The sequence below is a fragment of the Asparagus officinalis genome, chromosome 1, assembly GCF_001876935.1.
Source record: "Asparagus officinalis chromosome 1, Aspof.V1, whole genome shotgun sequence".
NCBI classification, from domain to species: domain Eukaryota; kingdom Viridiplantae; phylum Streptophyta; class Magnoliopsida; order Asparagales; family Asparagaceae; genus Asparagus; species Asparagus officinalis.
In genome coordinates this window covers 1977698-1999158 of record NC_033794.1, presented here as the reverse complement: position 1 = coordinate 1999158, position 21461 = coordinate 1977698, and the positions used below count along the sequence as shown (strand labels likewise).

The window sequence follows — 21461 nt, the reverse complement described above, 5'->3', positions numbered from 1 at the left end:
TCACACTTCCATTGTTTGTATCCCTATAACGGTGATAATAATTTAGTGCTTAACTTGCAATTAAGCTCAAAAATACTGCCGGATGCGTAGCGGTATTCTTTTCAGGATGAAAATAATAGGGAAATACATGCATAGACAGACGTTGCAAATTTGGGTAAACCCGTAAGAATGCTATAAACTGATATTTCATTCCGTGACTTTTTGTTTATCATCAAAAAATAAAAATAAAAATACTGCAGGGAAAGAATTAAACACCTGCTATCTTTGTGAAGCTCAGTAGTATGGTAGCCGTCAAGATATCCATCCGCCCTCGCATATATCTACAGTCTGATGTATGTCCTCGTCGTCTCGATCTCTCCCCATGCATACACAATGGCACTGCAAGCTCACAGAAGATTCTGAGCCGAAGTCATCTCTCTTTATGTTCCTTTTTTCTTTAATATATCGAATAGCCTGTGAAACTATAATTACAGTACTCGATCGATGATCCATGCATATGCCATCAGTCTTTAGAGTAACTTTAGGTGCTCGGATTCAAAATTGGTACATAACCCTCATCCTTCAACTGATCAGATAAACCATCAAGAGCAAGATAAATAGAATCACAATCTTCATGAAGCTTGTCGGCATTAAAGAATCGATGAAGCTCGCTTCCCCTAACCTCAATCCAACTAAACCCAGGACTCTTCTTCACACCACCATCCTTCATAGCCGCTCGAACATTCGCCACATCTTTCCACCTCGAAGCTTTAGCATAAGTATTCGACAGCAAAACCCAGTATCCAGAATGTCGAGGCTCCAACTCTATCAGATTCTTAGCCGCAATCTCAGCCAATTCGATATTCCCATGGATCCTACAACTACTAAGGAGCGCACTCCAAATACAATCATCAGGTACAATAGGCATATCTCTGATGAATTTATAAGCTCTTTGCAGTTGACCCAATCTTCCCATAGTATCCACTATACAAGTATAATGATCCAAATCAGGAACTATCCCATGAACTTGCTCCATAGTCTCAAAGTAATGCAACCCCTCTTCAAGCAATCCAGCATGACTACATGCAGATAAAAGGGCAATGAATGTGATCCGATTCGGTTTCCATCCTTGCTCTATCATTTTCTCAAACAAAGAAATAGTTTCATATGGGGAGTCATTGAAACCATAACATGAGATAATGGTGTTCCATGATATACTATCACTCCACTCCATCTCGTCAAAAACCCTACGAGCTTCTTCAACACACCCACATTTTCCATAAGCATCCATGAGAGAGTTTTGGACAACAGGATACGACCGTGAAAACCCAGACTTCATCATATGCCCGTGTAACGCCATGCCTTGTTGAAGATAGGAAGAAAGCCCACATCCATTGAGAATCGAACTAAACGAATATTCATCCGGTTTTAATCCCTCAGCCGAAATTCGCTGGAAAAGCTCAAATGCGCGATCAAACTCATTGGTCATCACATAACTTGCTATTATAGTGTTCCAAGAAACAACATCCTTATCAATAGTCCTTACAAATACTTTTTCGACTGATTCCTTGTCTTCTCTTTTCGAATACATGGCCATCAATGCGTTACCCACCGAAGTATCGGACTCTAAACCTCTTCTAATAGCATAAGCATGAATCTCTAATCCGGTCTTTGTATTCACCCCACATTCAGGAAGGAGCAAAGTAAGAGAGACTTTAGAGAGAATTTTTGCCTCATGAATACACTCAGCAGCCATTTCTCGGAACACACTGAACGCTTCATCAGTCTGTCCACAATTGAGGAAACCTGAAATCATCGAATTCCCCAAATGGGAATTTTTCAACTTAATCCTCTCAAACAACTTCATTGCACAACCCATAGCTCTATGACAAGCATAACCAGCTGCAATAGCAGACCATAACCTCTCTTCATCTACAGGACTAATATCTACGACCCCGACATTCCTAACAGCAAAACCATGAAACTCCTTCAACAAATCCAAAGTCGAGATCTCCGAAATCACTGGAAGAAGTGTATTAAAAGTAGCATGATTAGGCCTCACATCCTCCACCATCTTCCCCAAAACGTTCAATGCAAGCTCAACCTCGCCCAACCAAACACAACCCGCAATAACCGAGTTCCAACTGCTAACCCCAACCTCAAAACCCAAACTTTCCATCAAATCCAACATCTCCAGTCCCTTTTCCAGACGCCCATTTCTCACAAACCCCGAAATCATCGAGTTCCAAGTCGCAACGCTCCGTTCATGCATTCTATCGAACACCTTGACGGCATCATCAAAAGAACCAATTTTTACATACAAACCGAGCAATGCGCTGTCACAGAAGACGTTGGTGAAGAGGAGGTTGGATTTCACGAGATGGGTATGGAGCTGTTGGCCTAGAGAGAGGGAATTGAGATGGGTTGATGACTTGAGGACAAAGGGGAAGGTGAATTCGTCGGGTTGGAGATTGGAACTGAGGAGAGAGAGGAAGAGGGAGAGGGAGAGAGAGTGGAAAGAGAGGGAGGTGAAGGAGCGGATGAGGGAGTTGTGGAAGTGGAGGAGGTGGGAAGCGGGCGAAGAGGAGGTGAGGTTAAGGCGGAGGACACGAGCGTGGATTTGAGCGGAGTGGTGATGGGAGAAGGTAAGGTTACCGCCGGCGGTGACGTGAAGCAAGGGGAGGGAGATAGGAGGAGGAGGAGGTGAGATTGAAGGCGATGTCGCCATTGGAGGGAGTTTGCAAATATGGACACTTTGGGAGTATAAAGAATCAGAGTATTAATCCTGTAGTACGTATTTTTTTTTAGGACAATTTTTTGAGAAGGGTCATATTTTGCTTTTTTTTTGTGGGTGAGAAGGTCGATTTTGCTCATTAAATTTGTAAAATGGTTGTTTTAAAAATATATCTCTAACAAATCAATAGAAAAAGACTCCTCTTGCAAAAGGATTAGTTAGGGTTTTCATTGCTGTTTAACGATAAAGGGGTCCCTTTTTGTTGTTACGTGACTGGGTTCGATTGACCTTCAACATCCATCGCCCTTCACGATTTAGTAGTCAGGTCCTTTTCCCCCACCTAATGCAAGAGGATGTTTTTATTTCCATTCGAATAAAACCCCTTGTAATTCTACTTGTTGCGAATAGACGCCATGAAATTATTATTTTTTTACTTTTAAAATCCTTAAAATATTTGAGGAGGCAGATAAATTCCTTGTACTTCTATTGGCGAGGATATATGTCCAATTGTTAAAACTTTTTTTTTAACTTTGAAAGAGTCGAAAAAATTCACTAAGATTGTATTCGCACTTTGGCCAATACTACATGGGGCCTGTTCGCAACATGCAGAACTATAAAAGTTTTTTTCGTAATAAATAAAACTGTAGTGCAGGTCTGTTCGCAGTTAACCCTATAAAAAAGACAAAATTTTGAAAACAACCATTTTACAAATTTAATGAGCAAAATTGGCCTTCTCATAAAAAAAACAGCAAAATCGACTCTTTTCATGTCATCTCAAATGAAAATGGTCGATTTTACTGCGGGAATTTTTTCGAACTACACGGGACTACTAGTCCGATATAGTCAAGACATGCTAATCCAGGACAAGCATGCCAAACCAAATGGAGGGAGGTGTACGGCGCTGAGCTGGACTTTGCCATCCCGGCCACCAAGCTCAAGTGGGTTAACGGGTTCAGTCTCTTGCTCGCATCCGGTTCGCATGCGGGTCCGTCGGGGCTGACGGGAAATATCCGGTTGTGGGCTGTGAGGTCCGGTGCGGTGGTGTGGGAGGTAAAAGGAGGAGGACTGTTTCGCTGATGTGGCGGTGTCGGAGAGCTTGTCTGCCATTTTCAAGGTGGGGTGTGAACTCCGGGGAGGTGTTTATGCGCGACTTGAGGAGGTTGAGCAGCTCCAATCGGGAAGAGGATTGGATTTGTATGCATGGAAACAAGGTGGTGGGTGTGAACACCAATAAGAAGAAGAAAGAGGGGAGTGGTTGTTTAATGGGCAAATTTGCAAAATAGACCTTTTTTGGAAAAAAATTAGCGAAATAGACCGTTTTTGGAAAAAATTAGCAAAATAGACCGTTTTTTTGGGAAAAGAGGTCGATTTTGAAAAATGGATCAGAAAACATACGGGACTACTAGTCCCGTATGTTTAAAGTTCACTAATTTTGTTTGTTAACAAAACGTACGGGACTAGTAGTCCCGTACGTTTTTCAGAGCCAGCGAAGCCTATACCAAGCAAATCCACGGGACTACTAGTCCCGTGGATTTTGGGCTGGTTGCAATTTATACGGGACTACTAGTCCCGTATAATTACAGACTATATATACACCGAACCTAGGGCACATTTTCCCCTTCGTTTTTTTCTCTCGCCATCTCCCTCTCTCTCCCCCGAGCACCCACTTCCGATCCCCTCTCTCTCTCTCTCTCCTGAGCTCAACTCTAGATCTCCCCCTCTCTCTTTCCCGAGCTCTCATTCTCTCCCAAGCCGATCAAAGCTCTCATTCTCTCCCAAACCCGATCTCCATCTATCCCAAAACCCAACAATCCCTATCTCTCTCCCCCAAACCCAACTCACCTCTTCCTCCCTCAAATCTGACGCCGACGCCGTCGATTCTCTGCGAGGCCGAGGAGATCTGAGATTTAATCAAGGTACAAATTTTAATTTTTCCATAAATTTATATGTATTGTTTAGTTAATGTTGTATATCTAGAAGAAATATATGATTATGGTCTAGAAAAATCTCTGGAAAAAAATATAATTATTATATGATGAATTTTAATGCTTCAGTTAAAATGGCGAACGGAGTACCGATTATTTGCTTATTCAATGGAAATCTGAGTATTGGAATGAATAATATGCCTATATACGATGGAGGCTCTAGGAAAATGTTCATGTTGTCCAGAAATTACAACTTTGATAGATTGGTGGCGCAAATATACAGAGTCACTGGAATTAATCACGTCGAAAATTCCATTAAGATCTTCTGTAATTGTCCAATAAATGATCAAAGAACAATTGCTGTAGAGATCACCAATGATGAAGAATTGAATAACATGATACAGCTTGCGGAAAAACAAGTATCAATCGAGTTGTTTATTGAAAATATTCCAGTGTATTCGGTCGCTGAAGTTTCATATGCTCGTGGAGAGTTCTCCCGCATGCTTGATAATCAAATCTCGTTATCTCAAAGTGCCATGCGCTTTAAAAATGAGTCGGGTGCAATGTCAAATGACGTGTTCCACAACTCGCCGGGTTATGTTTCAGTTGATTTACCGGGGGGTTCTACAATAGCAGAGGATAATGATGAGGATGTAGATGCCGATGATGATACTGAAGATGCTGAAGAGGATGAACGTCTTGATAGTATGCAGTATGCAATTGGAGAGACCAATGATGACGTAAGTTGGATGGATGAATATTGCGTAAATAACGACTACGTAGAGTCTGAAGAGCCGTTGCCAGAAGAGTTTCAAAATGATGAGTGGATAAATGCCTCACAAGCTGAGTTCGTCGATCCTGGCCCTAATTTCGATCCATCCGAGGACTTTACTTTCAAGAAAGGAGATCTTTTCGAGAACAAGGAAACATTAATTTTCGCTATACGTGAATGGACAATAAAAAACCGGGTCAAATTCAAGACGGTGAAAAGCAACACAACTAGCTATCATGTAAAGTGTTACTTTAATGAGAGAGGTCAAGGAGAGAATACAAGTGCTGCAGATGATAGAAATTCAAAGTGTCCATGGAAGCTTAATGCAGCTATTAGGAAAAAATCACTTGGCCAGTTTATAATCTCTAGTTATTGCGGACTCCATACATGTTCTAATTCGACTGCAACTTATGATCATAAGACTTTGACTTCCTCTTATATCGCAAAGCTAATTATGCCCGAAGTTAGGCGGGAACTTGATCTTACTCCAGGACAGATAATTACAAGGGTATATGACATGAAAAGAATAACAATTTCCAAGTTTAAAGCATATGATGCACGGAGGAAGGCGTTGACTAAAATCTTTGGAGATTGGGAGGAATCTTACCAATTACTTCCGCATTACCTTTCAGCAATTGTGCGGAACAATCCGGGTACCGAATATGACATAGTGTCTAAGGAGGTCGCACCAGAAACGGAGAGGTTCATATGTGTTTTTTGGGCATTTGGGCCCGCTATCAGAGGGTTCTCTTTTTGTCGTCCGCTCTTAAGTATCGATGGAACACATTTATATGGCAAGTATAAAGGAGTAATCTTGGTTGCGACCGGTGTAGATGCAAACGGTGGGCTATTTCCTGTAGCTTTTGCAGTTGTGGAGGTGGAGGATACATCGAGTTGGAAGTGGTTTTTTCAATGTATTTACAAATATATTCCGACTGTTCAAAGTCCACGAGTTATTACCTTTATTTCTGACCGGATGAAAGGAATTCCACGAGCCTTGCACGAGGGGTGGAGTGCACCACATCATCACCGATATTGCTTGCGGCATATAAGAGCTAATTTTAAGAAAAAACATGGAGAGGTCAATTTACAAAATCTATTATGGCAAGCCGGTTGTGCAACTGACTCACTGGTATATGAGCATTGTAGAGAGAAAATTAAATCCATATCACTTGAAGCCCACGATTGGATTGAACAAAACTTGAAGCCGCAATACGAAGATCGATGGGCATTATGTAAAGATGGTGGAGTGCGATATTGTATGATGACAACTAATTGTTCCGAAAGTTTCAACGGCGTACTTAAGGGTGCCCGTGCTATGCCAATTCAAGCCTTAGTTGCAAGGACGTTTTATAGATTGAACGCATATTTTAATAAGAGGCGCATTGATAGTGCAAATTGGACGAGTAAGTACACTCCAAAAAATGAGATTATTTTGCAGAAAAGGATTGTGGCTGTGAGAACATGTAGAATTGAACAATTCAACAACAATGAGTGGGAGGTTAAAGATTGTGATGGTACATACACCGTTCATCTCGACGATCAGGAGTGCAGTTGTACTTGTAGTATACCACAATTACAGAAAATCCCATGTCAACACGTTTTAGCAGCTAGTTCCAATCAAGATGGTGGAGCTAGATTGCTTTATGACCGATATTGCTCAGCTTGGTATTCAACAAATCATTATCGGCGGGCTTATAAGGAGAGTTTTCATCCTCCCGATGATACTCGCTATTGGCCGGAATTATATATACCGTACTTATTACCACCTAAGCACAAAAGACAAGCTGGACGACCAAAATCCGTACGCATTAGATCTACCATGGATCAAGGTCGTGAAGGAGTAGCGTCACGAACCCGATGTGGACAATGTAATCAATTAGGAGACAACGCGTCGCAAATAAAGACTCAACGCCGACAGTCGAGGGTCAGTTCTGTGTTCAACCAACAAGCACGAGCTAAAAATCAGAAAACCAGGAATTGACTTCAAGTTCGAATTTCCGACAACGGTCAGACAATAAATGCAGCACCGGAACCCTTACAGACATTCGACAAAGCACCGAATAGCCTGAAGGATTGAAGGAATCAAGAACAGAAGCCATTCCAAGGTCCCGTTACACCGACTGAAGGTGGGGACAATCATATCCAAAGTATTCCAGACTCTTCTATAAAAGAACGAGACTGAAATACTTTGGAGGGGGTATCTGTAGGCATATAAAATTGCTTATAGGTCCCTTAGCACAGCTCGGCACAAACCGACGAACCAACGAGGCGACGAGATCGACGAATCGCACGCAAGCAACGGAATACATCCGTTCGCATTTGGAATCAAGCCAAGTGTTAAAGAGTCAACGAGTGATCCAACCAAGGACAAACTCGGACGAATCACGATCGAATCAAGATCAGTTTCGGACTCGAACTCAGAAGCGGATTTACTGCCTAATCAGGATCCAGATTTACTGCCAAATCAGGAATCGGATTTACTGCCTAATCAGGATCCAGATTTACTGCCAAATCAGGAATCGGATTTACTGCCTAATCAGGATCCAGATTTACTGCCAAATCAGGAATCGGATTTACTGCCTAATCAGGATCCAGATTTACTGCCAAATCAGGAATCGGATTTACTGCCTAATCAGGATCCAGATTTACTGCCAAATCAGGAATCAGATTTACTGCCTAATCAGGATCCAGATTTACTGCCAAATCAGGAATCAGATTTACTGCCTAATCAGGATCCAGATTTACTGCCAAATCAGGAATCAGATTTACTGCCTAATCAGGATCCAGATTTACTGCCAAATCAGGAATCAGATTTACTGCCTAATCAGGATCCAGATTTACTGCCAAATCAGGAATCAGATTTACTGCCTAATCAGGATCCAGATTTACTGCCAAATCAGGAATCAGATTTACTGCCTAATCAGGATCCAGATTTACTGCCAAATCAGGAATCAGATTTACTGCCTAATCAGGATCCAGATTTACTGCCAAATCAGGAATCAGATTTACTGCCTAATCAGGATCCAGATTTACTGCCAAATCAGGAATCAGATTTACTGCCTAATCAGGATCCAGATTTACTGCCAAATCAGGAATCAGATTTACTGCCTAATCAGGATCCAGATTTACTGCCAAATCAGGAATCAGATTTACTGCCTAATCAGGATCCAGATTTACTGCCAAATCAGGAATCGGATTTACTGCCTAATCAGGATCCAGATTTACTGCCAAATCAGGAATCAGATTTACTGCCTAATCAGGATCCAGATTTACTGCCAAATCAGGAATCAGATTTACTGCCTAATCAGGATCCAGATTTACTGCCAAATCAGGAATCAGATTTACTGCCTAATCAGGATCCAGATTTACTGCCAAATCAGGAATCGGATTTACTGCCTAATCAGGATCCAGATTTACTGCCAAATCAGGAATCGGATTTACTGCCTAATCAGGATCCAGATTTACTGCCAAATCAGGAATCGGATTTACTGCCTAATCAGGATCCAGATTTACTGCCAAATCAGGAATCAGATTTACTGCCTAATTAGGATCCAGATTTACTGCCAAATCAGGAATCAGATTTACTGCCTAATCAGGATCCAGATTTACTGCCAAATCAGGAATCAGGTTTACTGCCAAATCAGGATCTAAATCAACCGAATCACGAGACCGGAAAAAACGGCAAAAACCACAACACCCAGAGGTGGCCGACAGTTGTCATTTCGCGGCCACCCAGAGGTGGCCGACAGTTGTCATTTCGCGGCCACCCAGAGGTGGCCGACAGTTGTCATTTCGCGGCCACCCAGAGGTGGCCGACAGTTGTCATTTCGCGGCCACCCAGAGGTGGCCGACAGTTGTCATTTCGCGGCCACCCAGAGGTGGCCGACAGTTGTCATTTCGCGGGCACAGTAAAGGGAGCCTATAAATAGGCCCCCTTGGTTCATTTGTTCAAGGGTTGGAAATTTTGGAGAGGCGAAGCCCTGCTGGATTGGAGACTCGGAACTTAAAAAAGATTGAAACTTTGGGACTTCGGGGACTCACTCCTTCAGATCTGGTGCTCGGCGATCATCAACGTCAAATAAGGCAGGTGTTCGAGAGGATCGGATCTCAGATCTACGTTGCTACACTCCGGATCTAAGCTTGGTCTTAGATCCCGAGACTTGGACGATTGTTTCCTTGGTGAAACAATCCTCCCCGGCTATTATTTCCTTGGTGAAATAATACCCGTTGTACTGCGTAGATCCGACCGGATCTAGATCGCGCGGTGGTCCACGGCAAACAACCCCGGCGCAGGCAAAGAACCCACAAAGCGAGCGACCGCAAAACAGGAGCTCGCGATTCGTTCGACAAACGACTAAAGGTGGACATCAGATTGACTGGAGGCGCACGCATCAATCATACATAGCTCGGTGGAATGATCGGCATCAACTTATTGTCGATCCGCTTTATCCTCCGATGGAAGAAGTTGATTACATTAAATGGTATTGGGGGATTACCAGACGTTGGATAATCACTCAAACTACGCCTCCAGTCGACGAAATCGAGATTCGCTCCCAACAATCCCGATATGTACCAAGAGGGGTAGATGAGCGACGATGGGTAAGTTAAATTGTCAAAATTATCATAGAATGTCAATCTCTTCTTAGCTTATGGTTTCTAATATCAATATTTTTATGTAATTGTAGATAGATGCTATGGATGACGTCGAGGGGCTTGCAAATGAGGGCATAGTTACCGCCACAGGAGATTCAGTACATGTATCGATATTGCATCGGATAGTGGCGAGAGTTCGTAAAGCTTTTCAACAAACTTATGAGGATCGACATGATGGTCGTGAGCAGGTGGATCTTGACGATACTCTATATGTACGCCGACGTAGGCGCGGTAGACCTTGCACGCACGACGATGAAGCCGGTCCGTCACAGCAAGCCGGTCCGTCACAGCAAGCCGGTCCATCACAGCCCCACACACAACCGGAGAGCGAGCATATTCAAGCTCAAGTCGAAGGAGGACGCCGACGATCTCAACGAGTGCGAAGAGAGAGACGACGGGGAAGGGGTGGATTTTTTATTTGTTAGTTTTTCCACTAAGATATATATTGTCGTATGGATTTATTGACCTTGGATTTGTTTATCTTAAACTACATATTATCGTATGGGTCGACTTGAGACATTTGGATTTGTTTAGCTTAGACTGATATATATTATCGTATGGATTTGTGATGTGTATTTTTGTCGGATTTTGGATGTGATGTGTATTCCGTTGGATTTGTGTTGTGATGTTGTTGATTACGTCAGATTTGTGTGGTGACGTACTCTATGATGAGATTTGTGTTGTGATATTGTAAATGATATCTTTTTGGCGAAAATTTTGCTTGTAATCGATAAATGAGGCTCGTGCATGTTTGGTGTATCCTGCCCAGCAAATCCACGGGACTAGTAGTCCCGTGGATTTGCTGGGCAGGGGCTTTAGCTGCTCTGCAAAATCCACGGGACTAGTAGTCCCGTGGATTTGCTGGGCAGTGGAATTGGCTACTGTCAAAACGTACGGGACTACTAGTCCCGTACGTTTTGTTAACAAACAAAATTGAACTTTAAACATACGGGACTAGTAGTCCCGTATGTTTTCTGATCCATTTTTCAAAATCGACCTCTTTTCCCAAAAAACGGTCTATTTTGCTAATTTTTTCCAAAAACGGTCTATTTCGCTAATTTTATTCAAAAAACGGTCTATTTTGCAAATTTGCCCTTGTTTAATTGCTGGAGTGCCATGGAGACAAGGTGTTTGCGAGCAGAGGCGGGGATGTGGAGATATGGAGCGAGGTTCTGGCGGGTAGCGGGACGAGGAGGGAACGAGGATGGTGGGGAACCAGGGGAGAGGGTGATGAGGAAGAATCTTTATGGGAAGGAGAGAGGACGTGGGTGGGAAAAAAATTGTTAGATTAGGATTTGGTGGAAGCAGGATGGTTGTTTTGAGGAAGGAGGAGCAATGTGTGGAAGCATGGGACACTTCATCATCCAGGGGTTAGCTCGGATTAGCATGAAATGGACGGGACCCCATAAAGATCCATTATTCTTGGAAGGAAATTTGAAAATCAAATATGTTCACAGATGTGTAATTGGGACCTTGGGTGTTATTGAACCATAGTGGTAAGTAAGGCCTCCCTATGATCGAAAAACTTATTATTATAGGTTCGCTTCAGGTTATATAACCTTTCCTAAAATAAGAAAATGATTTTGATGGATAAATTTCATATGGAGCTTGTTTCAGGAGAAAGGAGTAATGGACAATTTGAGATCAAGAAACTTAGCTCCAGAACTTAGCTGGAGTAAGACGTAGTTCGGGCTCTATTTCAAATGTGACAGGCATGTCAATTGCATGCTGGTGTAAATAACTCCTGTGCAATTCTGGAAGAGACTCAGGTGTACAGGTTGCTAACTGTACAGGTTCGTCTAGGACACAAATAGAGGTTGGTCTAGGACACAAATAGACCCATGTATCTTGCCTGAACATATTCATGCTGACGGCAGTCTTGCATATCTTTTTGCACATGTAACATCATAAAATAGTTCAAACGTGAACAAATTTGACCCTAAAAGATCTTTGGCATTTATTTAGAGGCGAGTCCCATCTCTCAGTGTCTCTAGTTTTATGCGCCAATTCTCACCATGGCAGGACACGTGACAGCACATAACACTTAACCTTGAGCTTAAAGGGAGTTATCTGCAGTATACTTCTTAGTGTGTGTATTTTGAGAACACCTAAGTGTTAATACCAAAATAGCCCACGCTAATCCATGTACTACTGTTTGGTAGGTATGTGTAGTTCTCATCTCATGGGTTAAGAGTCTAGGATTTGTATGCATAAGCATAAGAGCATCCATGCATCAACGTCAATAACAAAGTGCGGAGCGAAAGTGCTCTGCCAAGGAGATAGTGGCAATCCTAGACACACATGCACATTTACAATTTCAGAAGAATTGATTTCAAAAGCTACAGTGTGCTACATGCTTTGGTTGCTGAACATCAACGTTCTTCACACATGTATTTGGATGTGAATTCTATTCTATCAATCTTTTCGAGTCATAATAATGTGTCGCAATGAGGTAACTCTAATATGTTGGCATTCACAAGAGGTGCTTTGAATAGGTTAAGCGTGCACATGAATATAGCTTATGGAAGCAAAACGCATTCTAATTCCCAGCGAAACGAGAAAGACAACGTGAAAATGTCATCTCCATGAGCAACACTGTAGCAGACCCAACGATGATGCATGGAAAGTCAACTTTGACCAAGCCGTAGTGTTCAAACTTATTGTTGACTCATGCCCTGGAGCCCTATTTTGGTAGCAGTAGAGTTGTGTGTTTGTAAAGCTCTCTTCATGATATTTAATTTGTTTTCATTTCCACTATAATGGACTGACTCGAGCGTCTTGAAGGGATTTTGGTTTGGATGAAGTCCCGTCCCCCTAACAAGCTATTCGTGTGCACAGGCCCCAAAGATCCCAGTTTACAGGTACTAAAGAAGACGGACGCCTCTCGCTCACACTTTCAACCCCTATAACTGAGCAACCCTTATTCACGCGCATCAGAGCCAATGAAGCCACTTGACTAACTCCCCATTTCTTGGTATCGAACAACATTATGACAACTATCCATTTCTTGGCATCAAACAAGTAGCGTCATTAGTGGAGACGAGAAGTTGAGTCATGGAGAATCACATTCAAAGAAGCCATGCAACCATGATTTTATGAAGATCTATGCTTGACCTGAAACTGATATATCCAGCGGTGAGGGGAAGCAAGGGACAGAGGAGGTGAGATTGAATGGAAGGTTGTCGCTGGAGACAGAGTCGATCTAGGTTGCTGTTTTTGTTGACGGTCGATTTTTTCTTAGAGCTTGTCGATGTTGGGCTGGATTTTTTTAGAGCTTATCAATGTTGGGCTAGTCAGGATCAAAATCTAGATATTTGCTATTGATTTACATGTTGAATAGCAGTATTCCTAATCTATTAGGATTCCTAATCTATTTTGGTAACATGAGGTTATTAGGATTCCTAATCTATTTTGGTAACATGAAGTTATTAGGATTCCTAATTTGTTTTGTTTTTGGTTTTAGGATTTCTAGTCTGTTTTGATTTTAGGTTTTCTATATATATGGAAGATTGGAATCAATCAAAATAGAGGAGAGTTGTAAACAGAGATTAGAGAGATTTTTGAGCATTGTGAGAGGGAGATATTGTGAGCAAGTTGAGAGCTTTGATTGAGGGTTAGTTTGTGAGTTTTGTGAGATTGTAACCCTTTGTACTCTCCTTGATTTAGTGGAATCTCCTCATCTTCTCCCCGTGGACGTAGGCAATTTGTCGAACCATGTAAAATTGGTTATCTCGCTATTTGTGTGATTTGTAATAGCTTATTTAGGTTCCCTCGACAGATCAGTCCTAGAACCGATAAGAGGAAGAGCTGATATCTCACTTGGTTGAGATATTTTGTTTAAGGTTCTTGTTTCCTTGGTGAAACAGGAATTCCTATTGTGACCTGACTCTCTTGTTGTGCTGTTGAAGTGCTGCCGAAATTTTCGCTGCGCGTAACAAGTGGTATCAAAGCCAGGATTCAGATCTAGGGTTTTTTGAAATTAGGTGGAGGAAGATTCTTGTGTAAAGCTTGGTTCTTGGAGTTCTAGGCTTCGGTGGAGATAGCATTAGGAGTTATCGTTTGAGATTTCGCTTTCCTCGTGTGGACAAGAGATCTATTTGGAATCCGATCTAGGGTTCAGTTGGGTAATTCTTAATTTCTATCAAAGTTTGATTTTTTTTCTATAACTTGGAGCTAGTTTGCAATGGGAGAAGAAGGTAAAAACGGCAAATCGATGGCGAGTACAGTTCAAGTTGGTTTTCAGAATACCAAAATTAGTGTGATGAAATATGACGGTAAAATTAACTTTGGTTTGTGGATGAGCAACGTACAGGATGCGCTTAATGCTCATAACTTGGAGAAGACCATCATGGTCCACGAGAGACCACCAAAATATAAAGAGACGATATGGGAAAAGATGAATAGGAACGCTTGTGGGGTGATCAGGTCCTATTTGGAACAACAGCTAAATTATGATGTGATTGGGGTAACGTCTGCAATAAAGATGTAGGAAATTCTCAATAATAAGTACCTTACGAAGAGTGTTGAGAACCGTTTACACTTGCTGCGAAGATTTTTCAGATTTCAGATGTCCCGAGACACCTCACTAGCGGTTCATGTGAACAACTACACTAAGTTGTTATCCGACTTGGCGCATGTTGATGAGAAGATATTGGATGAGTACAAGGCTATTATCTTATTGGGCTCCTTACCGAATGAGGAATATGACACCTTTGTGTTCACTTTGTTAAACGAAAAATCTTCTATCAGCTATAGTGAAGTTACTAATGCATTAACGAATTATGATTTGAGGTGGAGAGCGACCCGACGGAGGAGATATCGTAGGTGGTGGAGATCGATGCAGCTCCATATTGTCTAGATGGTACAGTATCCATTAGAGTACCGACTGAGGTGACGCTAGGTAAGCACGACGGTGACACGGAGGATACGGGTACTGATGTGCAAGATCAGGGACCGACGACTCAGGTTCAGGATTCTATTACGGTTCGGAGACAGAGGAGAGATATACGGATGCCAGCACGATATACCGATACAGTTGCGTATGCATTTCCGGTGGAGAGTATCGATGAGATGGTACCTACTACATTCAGAGAGGCCGAGCAGAATTCGGAGGCTGATTCGTGACAGATGGCTATGCAGGAGGAGATGGGGTCTCTTCACAAGAACGATATGTGGGAGCTTGTTGAGCTTCCAAAGGGACGGAAGGTAATTGGTTACAAGTGGGTATACACGAAGAAGGAGGGCATTGAGGGCACTCCAGTGAGGTTCAAAGCTAAGTTGGTTGTGAAGGGCTATGCACAGGAGGAAGGTATTGACTATAATAAGGTTTTTTTCTGGTGGTGAAACACTATTCGATTCGGATTTTACTAGCTTTGGTGGCATAATATTGTTTGGAGTTAGATCAGTTGGATGTGAAGACGGTATTTCTTTATGGTAATCTTGATGAAGAAATATATATGACTCAATCATTGGGATTCTGAGCTGCAGAGAAAGAAAAATTGGTTTGAATATTGAAGAAATTGCTATACGATTTGAAGCAGTCTCCTCGACAATGGTATAGGCGATTCGATGGTTTTATGATTGGTCATTCATGCACTCGGAGCCAATTTGATCACTGCGTATATTTTCGCAAGTTGAAAGGAGGTGCGTACATCTATTTGTTGTTTTATGTCGATGACATGTTGGTTGCCTTTATTTCTAGATCTGCTATAGATGAGTTAAAAGCACAGCTTTCAAAAGAGTTTGAGATAAAGGATTTGGGTGAGGCGAAGCGCATTTTAGGGATGGAGATCGGCAGAGACAAGAAGAATGGCAGAATTTATTTGACACATGTGGCTTATTTGAAGAATGTTCTACAGTGATTTCATATTAGCATGGATACGAAGCCAGTTAGTGTATCATTGGGAGCCCATTTGAAGCTTTTAACTGATCTTTCACCGAAAAGAGTTGAAGATCGAGAGTTGATATCGAAGACTCCATATGCGAGCGTGGTTGAAAGCTTGATGTATACGATGTTATGTATAAGACCAGATTTATCACAGGCAGTGAGCATGGTTTCGAGATACATGCACGATCTAGGAGTGGGTCATTGGGACGTCGTGAGATAGCTTTTGAGGTACATTTGAGGTACGCTCAATGTTGGTTTGATTTATGAGCGGGACACTACAAATGGGCAGTTATGTATTGGCTACGTTAATTCGGATTATGCCGAGGATTTGGATAAGCGCCGGTCTACGACGGGGTATGTGTTCACTTTGACCCGTGCGCCGGTGTGTTGGAGATGCACCTTACAGTCGACGGTGACTTTGTTTACAACGGAGGCAGAATATATGGCGATTACAGAGGCTGTGAAGGAGACTATTTGGCTTCGAGGACTTTTGGAGGAACTTGATATATCACAGCGATCCGTCACTATTCATTATGATAGCATGAGTGTTATCTATTTGACGACGAATCAGGTTTTTCATGCGAAGACGAAACATATTGACGTTCGTTATCACTTCGTTCAAGATGTTCTTGAATATGGCGATGTGAAGATTGTAAAATTCCACACGAAGGATAATTCGACGGATATGCTCACTAAGGTGATTTCGAGCAACAAGTTTGATCATTATCGAAACTTATTGCACATTCGTGGTTGTTGAGACCGTTGACGGCCATTTGGATGAACTACGGACGACTTGATCCATTGGGAGAGGGGGTACGTAGGCAACCACATTGGTGCAGTCGAATTTAGTAAGACGACACATTGGTGCTCATGTTGGTGTCGGCTCAGTTTTTGGAATACTTTGCTGAGGTGAAGAATTGTTGGATAGCAGTATTCCTAATCTATTAGGATTCCTAATCTATTTTGATAACATGAGGTTATTAGGATTTCTAATCTATTTTGGTAACATGAGGTTATTAGGATTCCTAATCTATTTTGGTAACATGAGGTTATTAGGATTCCTAATTTGTTTTGTTTTTGATTTTAGGATTCCTAGTCTGTTTTGGTTTTAGGATTTCTATATATATAAAAGATTATAATCAATCAAAATAGAGGAGAGTTGTAATCAGAGATTAGAGAGACTTTTGAGCATTGTGAGAGAGAGATATTGTGAGCAAGTTGAGAGCTTTGGTTGATGGTTAGTTTGTGAGTTTTGTGAGATTGTAACCATTTGTACTCTCCTTGATTTAGTAGAATCTCCTCATCCTCTCCCCGTGAACGTAGACAATTTGCCGAACCACGTAAAATCGGTTGTTTCCCTATTTGTGTGATTTGTAATAGCTTATTTAGGTTCCCTCGACAGGTCAGTCCTAGAGCTGATGAGAGGAAGAGCTGGTATCTCACTTGGTTAAGATATTTTGCTTAAGGTTCTTGTTTCCTTGGTGAAACAGGAATTCCTATTGCGACATGACTCTCTTATTGTGCTGTCGAAGTGCTGCCGAAATTTCCGCTGCGCGCAACATTACCCTCACTTTTATCGACCTAAGTACCCCTCAAAAGCTAAGCTAAGTATTTCCAAGATATTCTTAATTTTTGTGTTAACTTTTGCGAAAATGGATAATTTGGGGTTATATACTTAACGCCCCCTATGAGGATTTGGGTTTGGGTCCCGATATCATGCTCCACCCACTTCATTGAAGGAATTATAGAATTATTAGTCCAGCATTTGCTATCTGAAATCTTTGATTATAATGAGTCAGTCAAGCATGATCAATTGTTTTTTCCCTTTCATATTCTTCGTGACACTAATTAAATGGGGGGAAAATCATAATGTTTTGGTGGTTTTCTAGGGGTTTTCTGGCATTCCCAAACTTGCTGGGAGTTTGGTAAGTTTCAAACTTTTTGGAGCTTAAGTACCAGATGCCAAAACTTATTGGAGGTTTGGTTAAATTACCCCTTTTTTTTATCTACTATAAGAAAACGCATCCTTTCTCTTTTCAAAGAAAGTGTACTTGCCCGTCAACAAAAACGCATTTAAAAAAAAAAGGTTTCTCTAAGGCCTCAAAGCGTATACAATGTAAAAACTGCGCCTTCCTGTAGAATATTTTTTTTAAGGGAGAGGGAAAGATCATTATATCATTAAAAAGTGACTGATCTCCTCCCTTCCGTGATTTTACTGAGAGCTATGCTTGATCTGAAACAAGTTAGTGTTCTTCCCTACAACCGTGCCTAGAGTTTAGGAGCACTGTACCTTTTGCAAGTCAGCTATTCTTTCTGTGGTGTTAAACTCGGATAGATCTCTTTTCCTTCATCCTGCGTCACTTGGCAGAGTTAGTGTTCAGTATCATCGCTTTGAAGAATGATCATAAGCAGGATTTTCTGGTGAAGATTCAGGCATCCATTTGCCTTCTGACTCTAAAGGCTCGAGTATGTGGACACTGCCATCGGTTAATCCTAATGCAAACTGATATGGTTTAGATGGATGGGCCGCAACGACAGCTGGGTGCACATCGGAGCTGTAAACAAACAAAAGATTTCTAAGTTTCAGAAGTCATAGATGAACATGAAAAGTAATGAAGGCTCTGTTTCAATCTACAGGTAACATTGCAGCAATATATGATTTATGCATGCAAGGGGGAAGGGAAAAGGTAAGCTTTTGCAATATCATGGCAACATACTATAAGGGTTCATGAATTTGAAAGTCAAGGGAGTTTCACTGTGAGATGCCAGTAGCATGCTCTTTAGGATTATTGCAGATGCACCCGCTTTTTGTTCTATTAACTCATACAACCTCTAGTCACATGATGACTTGTTTTTCCCTTTAGATTATTTAACATCCTCTGAAATCATATAGAATAAGACTTCTTTTACCATGAACATGTCCACAAGGTTCCCTCCTGAGATTAAAAACTAATGGGTAACTAACACCATCATGGTGTTAGGAGGTGCGTGCGCTGATAAAATAGGATGGATGACAAGTCTATACCCCGGGGGTGCATCTACCAATGATCCTCCTTTTCAAAATACAAACATTAGAATGCAACCCCAATTCACAAACAGTAATATTATATGTCATCCATACCTCTGTTGATTCAGATAGGCTCTGGGCTTAATTCGACACCTCAATCTAAGTGCTGAAGTAAATACAGCCACAGTTCCGTTTGTGAAACTTGCATATATCATTTGGCTATCACAAGAATATGCTGCATGGGCGATTGATTCCCCTCGTGGAAACCACTGTGAAAAGAGTAGAATTATAATACAACGAAATTTGATGAAAATGACCAAAGTGCTATAGAAATAATAAACAGTTCATGTTACAAATTTAAAATGAAATTTGATGAAAATGACCAAAAGTGCTAGAAAAAATAAATAAACAGTTCATGTTACAGATAAGATATTATAACACACCATACAATGTATAGATTTCCTTGGACCTGCAATATACACAATTCTGGCAAGTGATTACAGAATACAGCAGTGTCATAAACTAATAATCCCATTAATATAACAGTCTCTGAGCATTCATGGATTATGAATGTTTAATATAATGCGATTAATATTCAAAAAAGCGTCATTTACTGGCATCATCTCGTCATATAAGATTCTCCCACATATATGAGATCACTAGAGGAGGAAGACTGAAATAATGACCAAATTTTACAACTAATATCTACCTATCGGATCCTCTGGATTGATGCTTTGTTGAGCCAAGAAGCTACGTGCATGTGAGAGGGGCTTAATGTAAATCCTTTAATGCCAACCACCACATAGGTGTATTACCAGTTCACCACATGGGCCACTCACTTTATGGTCATTGAGCATTTTCTATTAACCGGTTAAGAGGGTTCGTTTACAATTAGTTATTTTGTCAAAGAAAAAACTTTAGTGGTAATACAATTAATTTGGCACTGGATGAACTCCTCAATTACGTAAGCATCAATTGTCAGTAACTCGGGGAGGACTATACTGGGGCCAAAACAAATTAAGAGTCTTACTTATTTTGATCTTGCACTACACACAAGTAGAAAATATAAGAGTGTTTATCATCTGAAACCAAGGTTTACAATCATTTATGCAGATGTTAACTCCATATGCATAACATCGACTATGTATTTTAAGGTGTGCAAAGAGAATAAAAGATAGCTAGCTCACCTGTTCTATACATTCCAGTTTTCGTGCTTCATATATGGCCAGCTGTGTCTCATGCACAACCAAAAAATGTATCTGATCATGGTGAAACTGGACATGAGTTTCTGCATGAGCACCTGCTGCTCTTCCAGAACGTGTCTGTAAAAATTTACCATCTTTTTNGGCTTGTTTCTGCCAGCCATCCACTCCCCATACGCACAACTACGAGAAGAAAGTTTAAGATATCATGACATGATTAAATCATTTGTTTAGTTTCATGTAATATTTAACGGAAGAAGGGCTGAGTTATATACACTATTTTCACATCACCAATGAAGAATGATTAACACAAGAAAAGGACGTTCTTAAGGCATGACAAGACATATTGAACAAACTTATGCAGTAGATTTTCACCTCATAATTAGTCATGAAAACAAAGAAAAATAATTTCGCTGTTGTAACAAACCTGAGCATCAGCTCCTGATGAAATGAGAACATCTAGGGCAATAGAAAATGCAAGTCCAGTTATACTCTTTTGATGTCCTCTAAGCTTGCGTTTAACCTGTGTGAGATAATTTTTTAAAAAAAAGTCGTTAGGCTATCATCAGCATGCTGCATGAATCCTCCAGAAATCCATATTCTTTGCTTAAAGAGGAAACTAACCTTGGAACTCTGAGCGTGGTAAATTTCAATTGAGTAATCATCCATGCCTATGGCAATGATGTTATTGTCCTGGGGATGGAAAGCAAGAAACGTGGCTGCTGGAGGGGGTGGTTTAAATGTTATCATTGTCTGCAATGACATAAAAACACACATCTTGAGGCAACACAAAATTACCAGTGACAACATAAAATTAAGCACTGAAAATCAGGAACCTTAAATGTTAGCATATTGAAAAGGGAAATCTCGGCGCCTGATGCTGACACAACATAGGAATCATTCTTAGATAATGCAAAGCAATGGACAGCTTCCTGTGGGTTTGCATCACTCATTTCATTGGTCATAAGTATACCACTGGCAGGTAGCCACAGCTGGGGTGCAACCTGCGCAGTTGCCTGGCGAAAGCAAAAATAATCTTTAAACGTAAAAGACCACACAAGGATAGGGATATTTCGAAATAATCTTTCTAGACTGCGAATTCGCAGTCTAGAAAAGTGATTTTTAAGTTGCAATAAAACATATAGCACCTTGCCAGTGGCATTCCTATCAGTCTTCGGCCATTTCCATAGCTTGTGAATAGCATTGCATGTTAAAGCTAAAACCCCGGTTCCTGAATTAGTGTAAAGCAACCTAGCAACCTTAAATGACAAAAGGAAGAGGTAAGAATTAGAACAAGAA

The 21461-nt window shown here is 41.2% G+C and overlaps 3 protein-coding genes across 3 annotated transcripts in view; 1 reads left to right on the top strand and 2 right to left on the bottom strand.

The window, feature by feature from the left end:
• LOC109829102 (pentatricopeptide repeat-containing protein At4g21065-like) lies at positions 521-2707 on the bottom strand. Its single transcript, XM_020396201.1, has one exon. The coding sequence runs from the start codon at positions 2705-2707 to the stop codon at positions 521-523; it is 2187 nt and encodes a 728-aa protein (XP_020251790.1).
• Positions 9774-10652, top strand: LOC109845832. The gene is made up of 2 exons (XM_020415099.1): positions 9774-10012; positions 10099-10652. Exons 1-2 carry the CDS (start codon positions 9869-9871, stop codon positions 10489-10491), a joined length of 537 nt encoding a protein of 178 aa, XP_020270688.1. The 5' UTR covers positions 9774-9868; the 3' UTR covers positions 10492-10652.
• The window catches only part of LOC109829094 (topless-related protein 1-like), a 22278-nt gene continuing 18842 nt past the window's right edge, over positions 18026-21461 (bottom strand). The window contains exons 23-29 of the mRNA XM_020396189.1: positions 21311-21421; positions 20999-21178; positions 20787-20915; positions 20590-20685; positions 20148-20345; positions 19075-19229; positions 18026-18508 (exon numbers count right to left, since the gene is read on the bottom strand). Of these exons, the coding sequence (XP_020251778.1) occupies positions 18337-18508; positions 19075-19229; positions 20148-20345; positions 20590-20685; positions 20787-20915; positions 20999-21178; positions 21311-21421 (1041 nt within the window). The 3' untranslated portion in view covers positions 18026-18336. The remainder of the gene's footprint in view (positions 18509-19074; positions 19230-20147; positions 20346-20589; positions 20686-20786; positions 20916-20998; positions 21179-21310; positions 21422-21461) is intronic.

Bases quoted from the DNA above. Each gene is read 5' to 3' on its own strand.
- LOC109829102 (XM_020396201.1), bottom strand. From the start codon at position 2,707: ATGGCGACATCGCCTTCAATCTCACCTCCTCCTCCTCCTATCTCCCTC.
- LOC109845832 (XM_020415099.1), top strand. From the start codon at position 9,869: ATGGAAGAAGTTGATTACATTAAATGGTATTGGGGGATTACCAGACGT. The intron at 10,013-10,098 runs GTAAGTTAAATT...ATGTAATTGTAG, and splicing joins GGGTAGATGAGCGACGATGG to ATAGATGCTATGGATGACGT.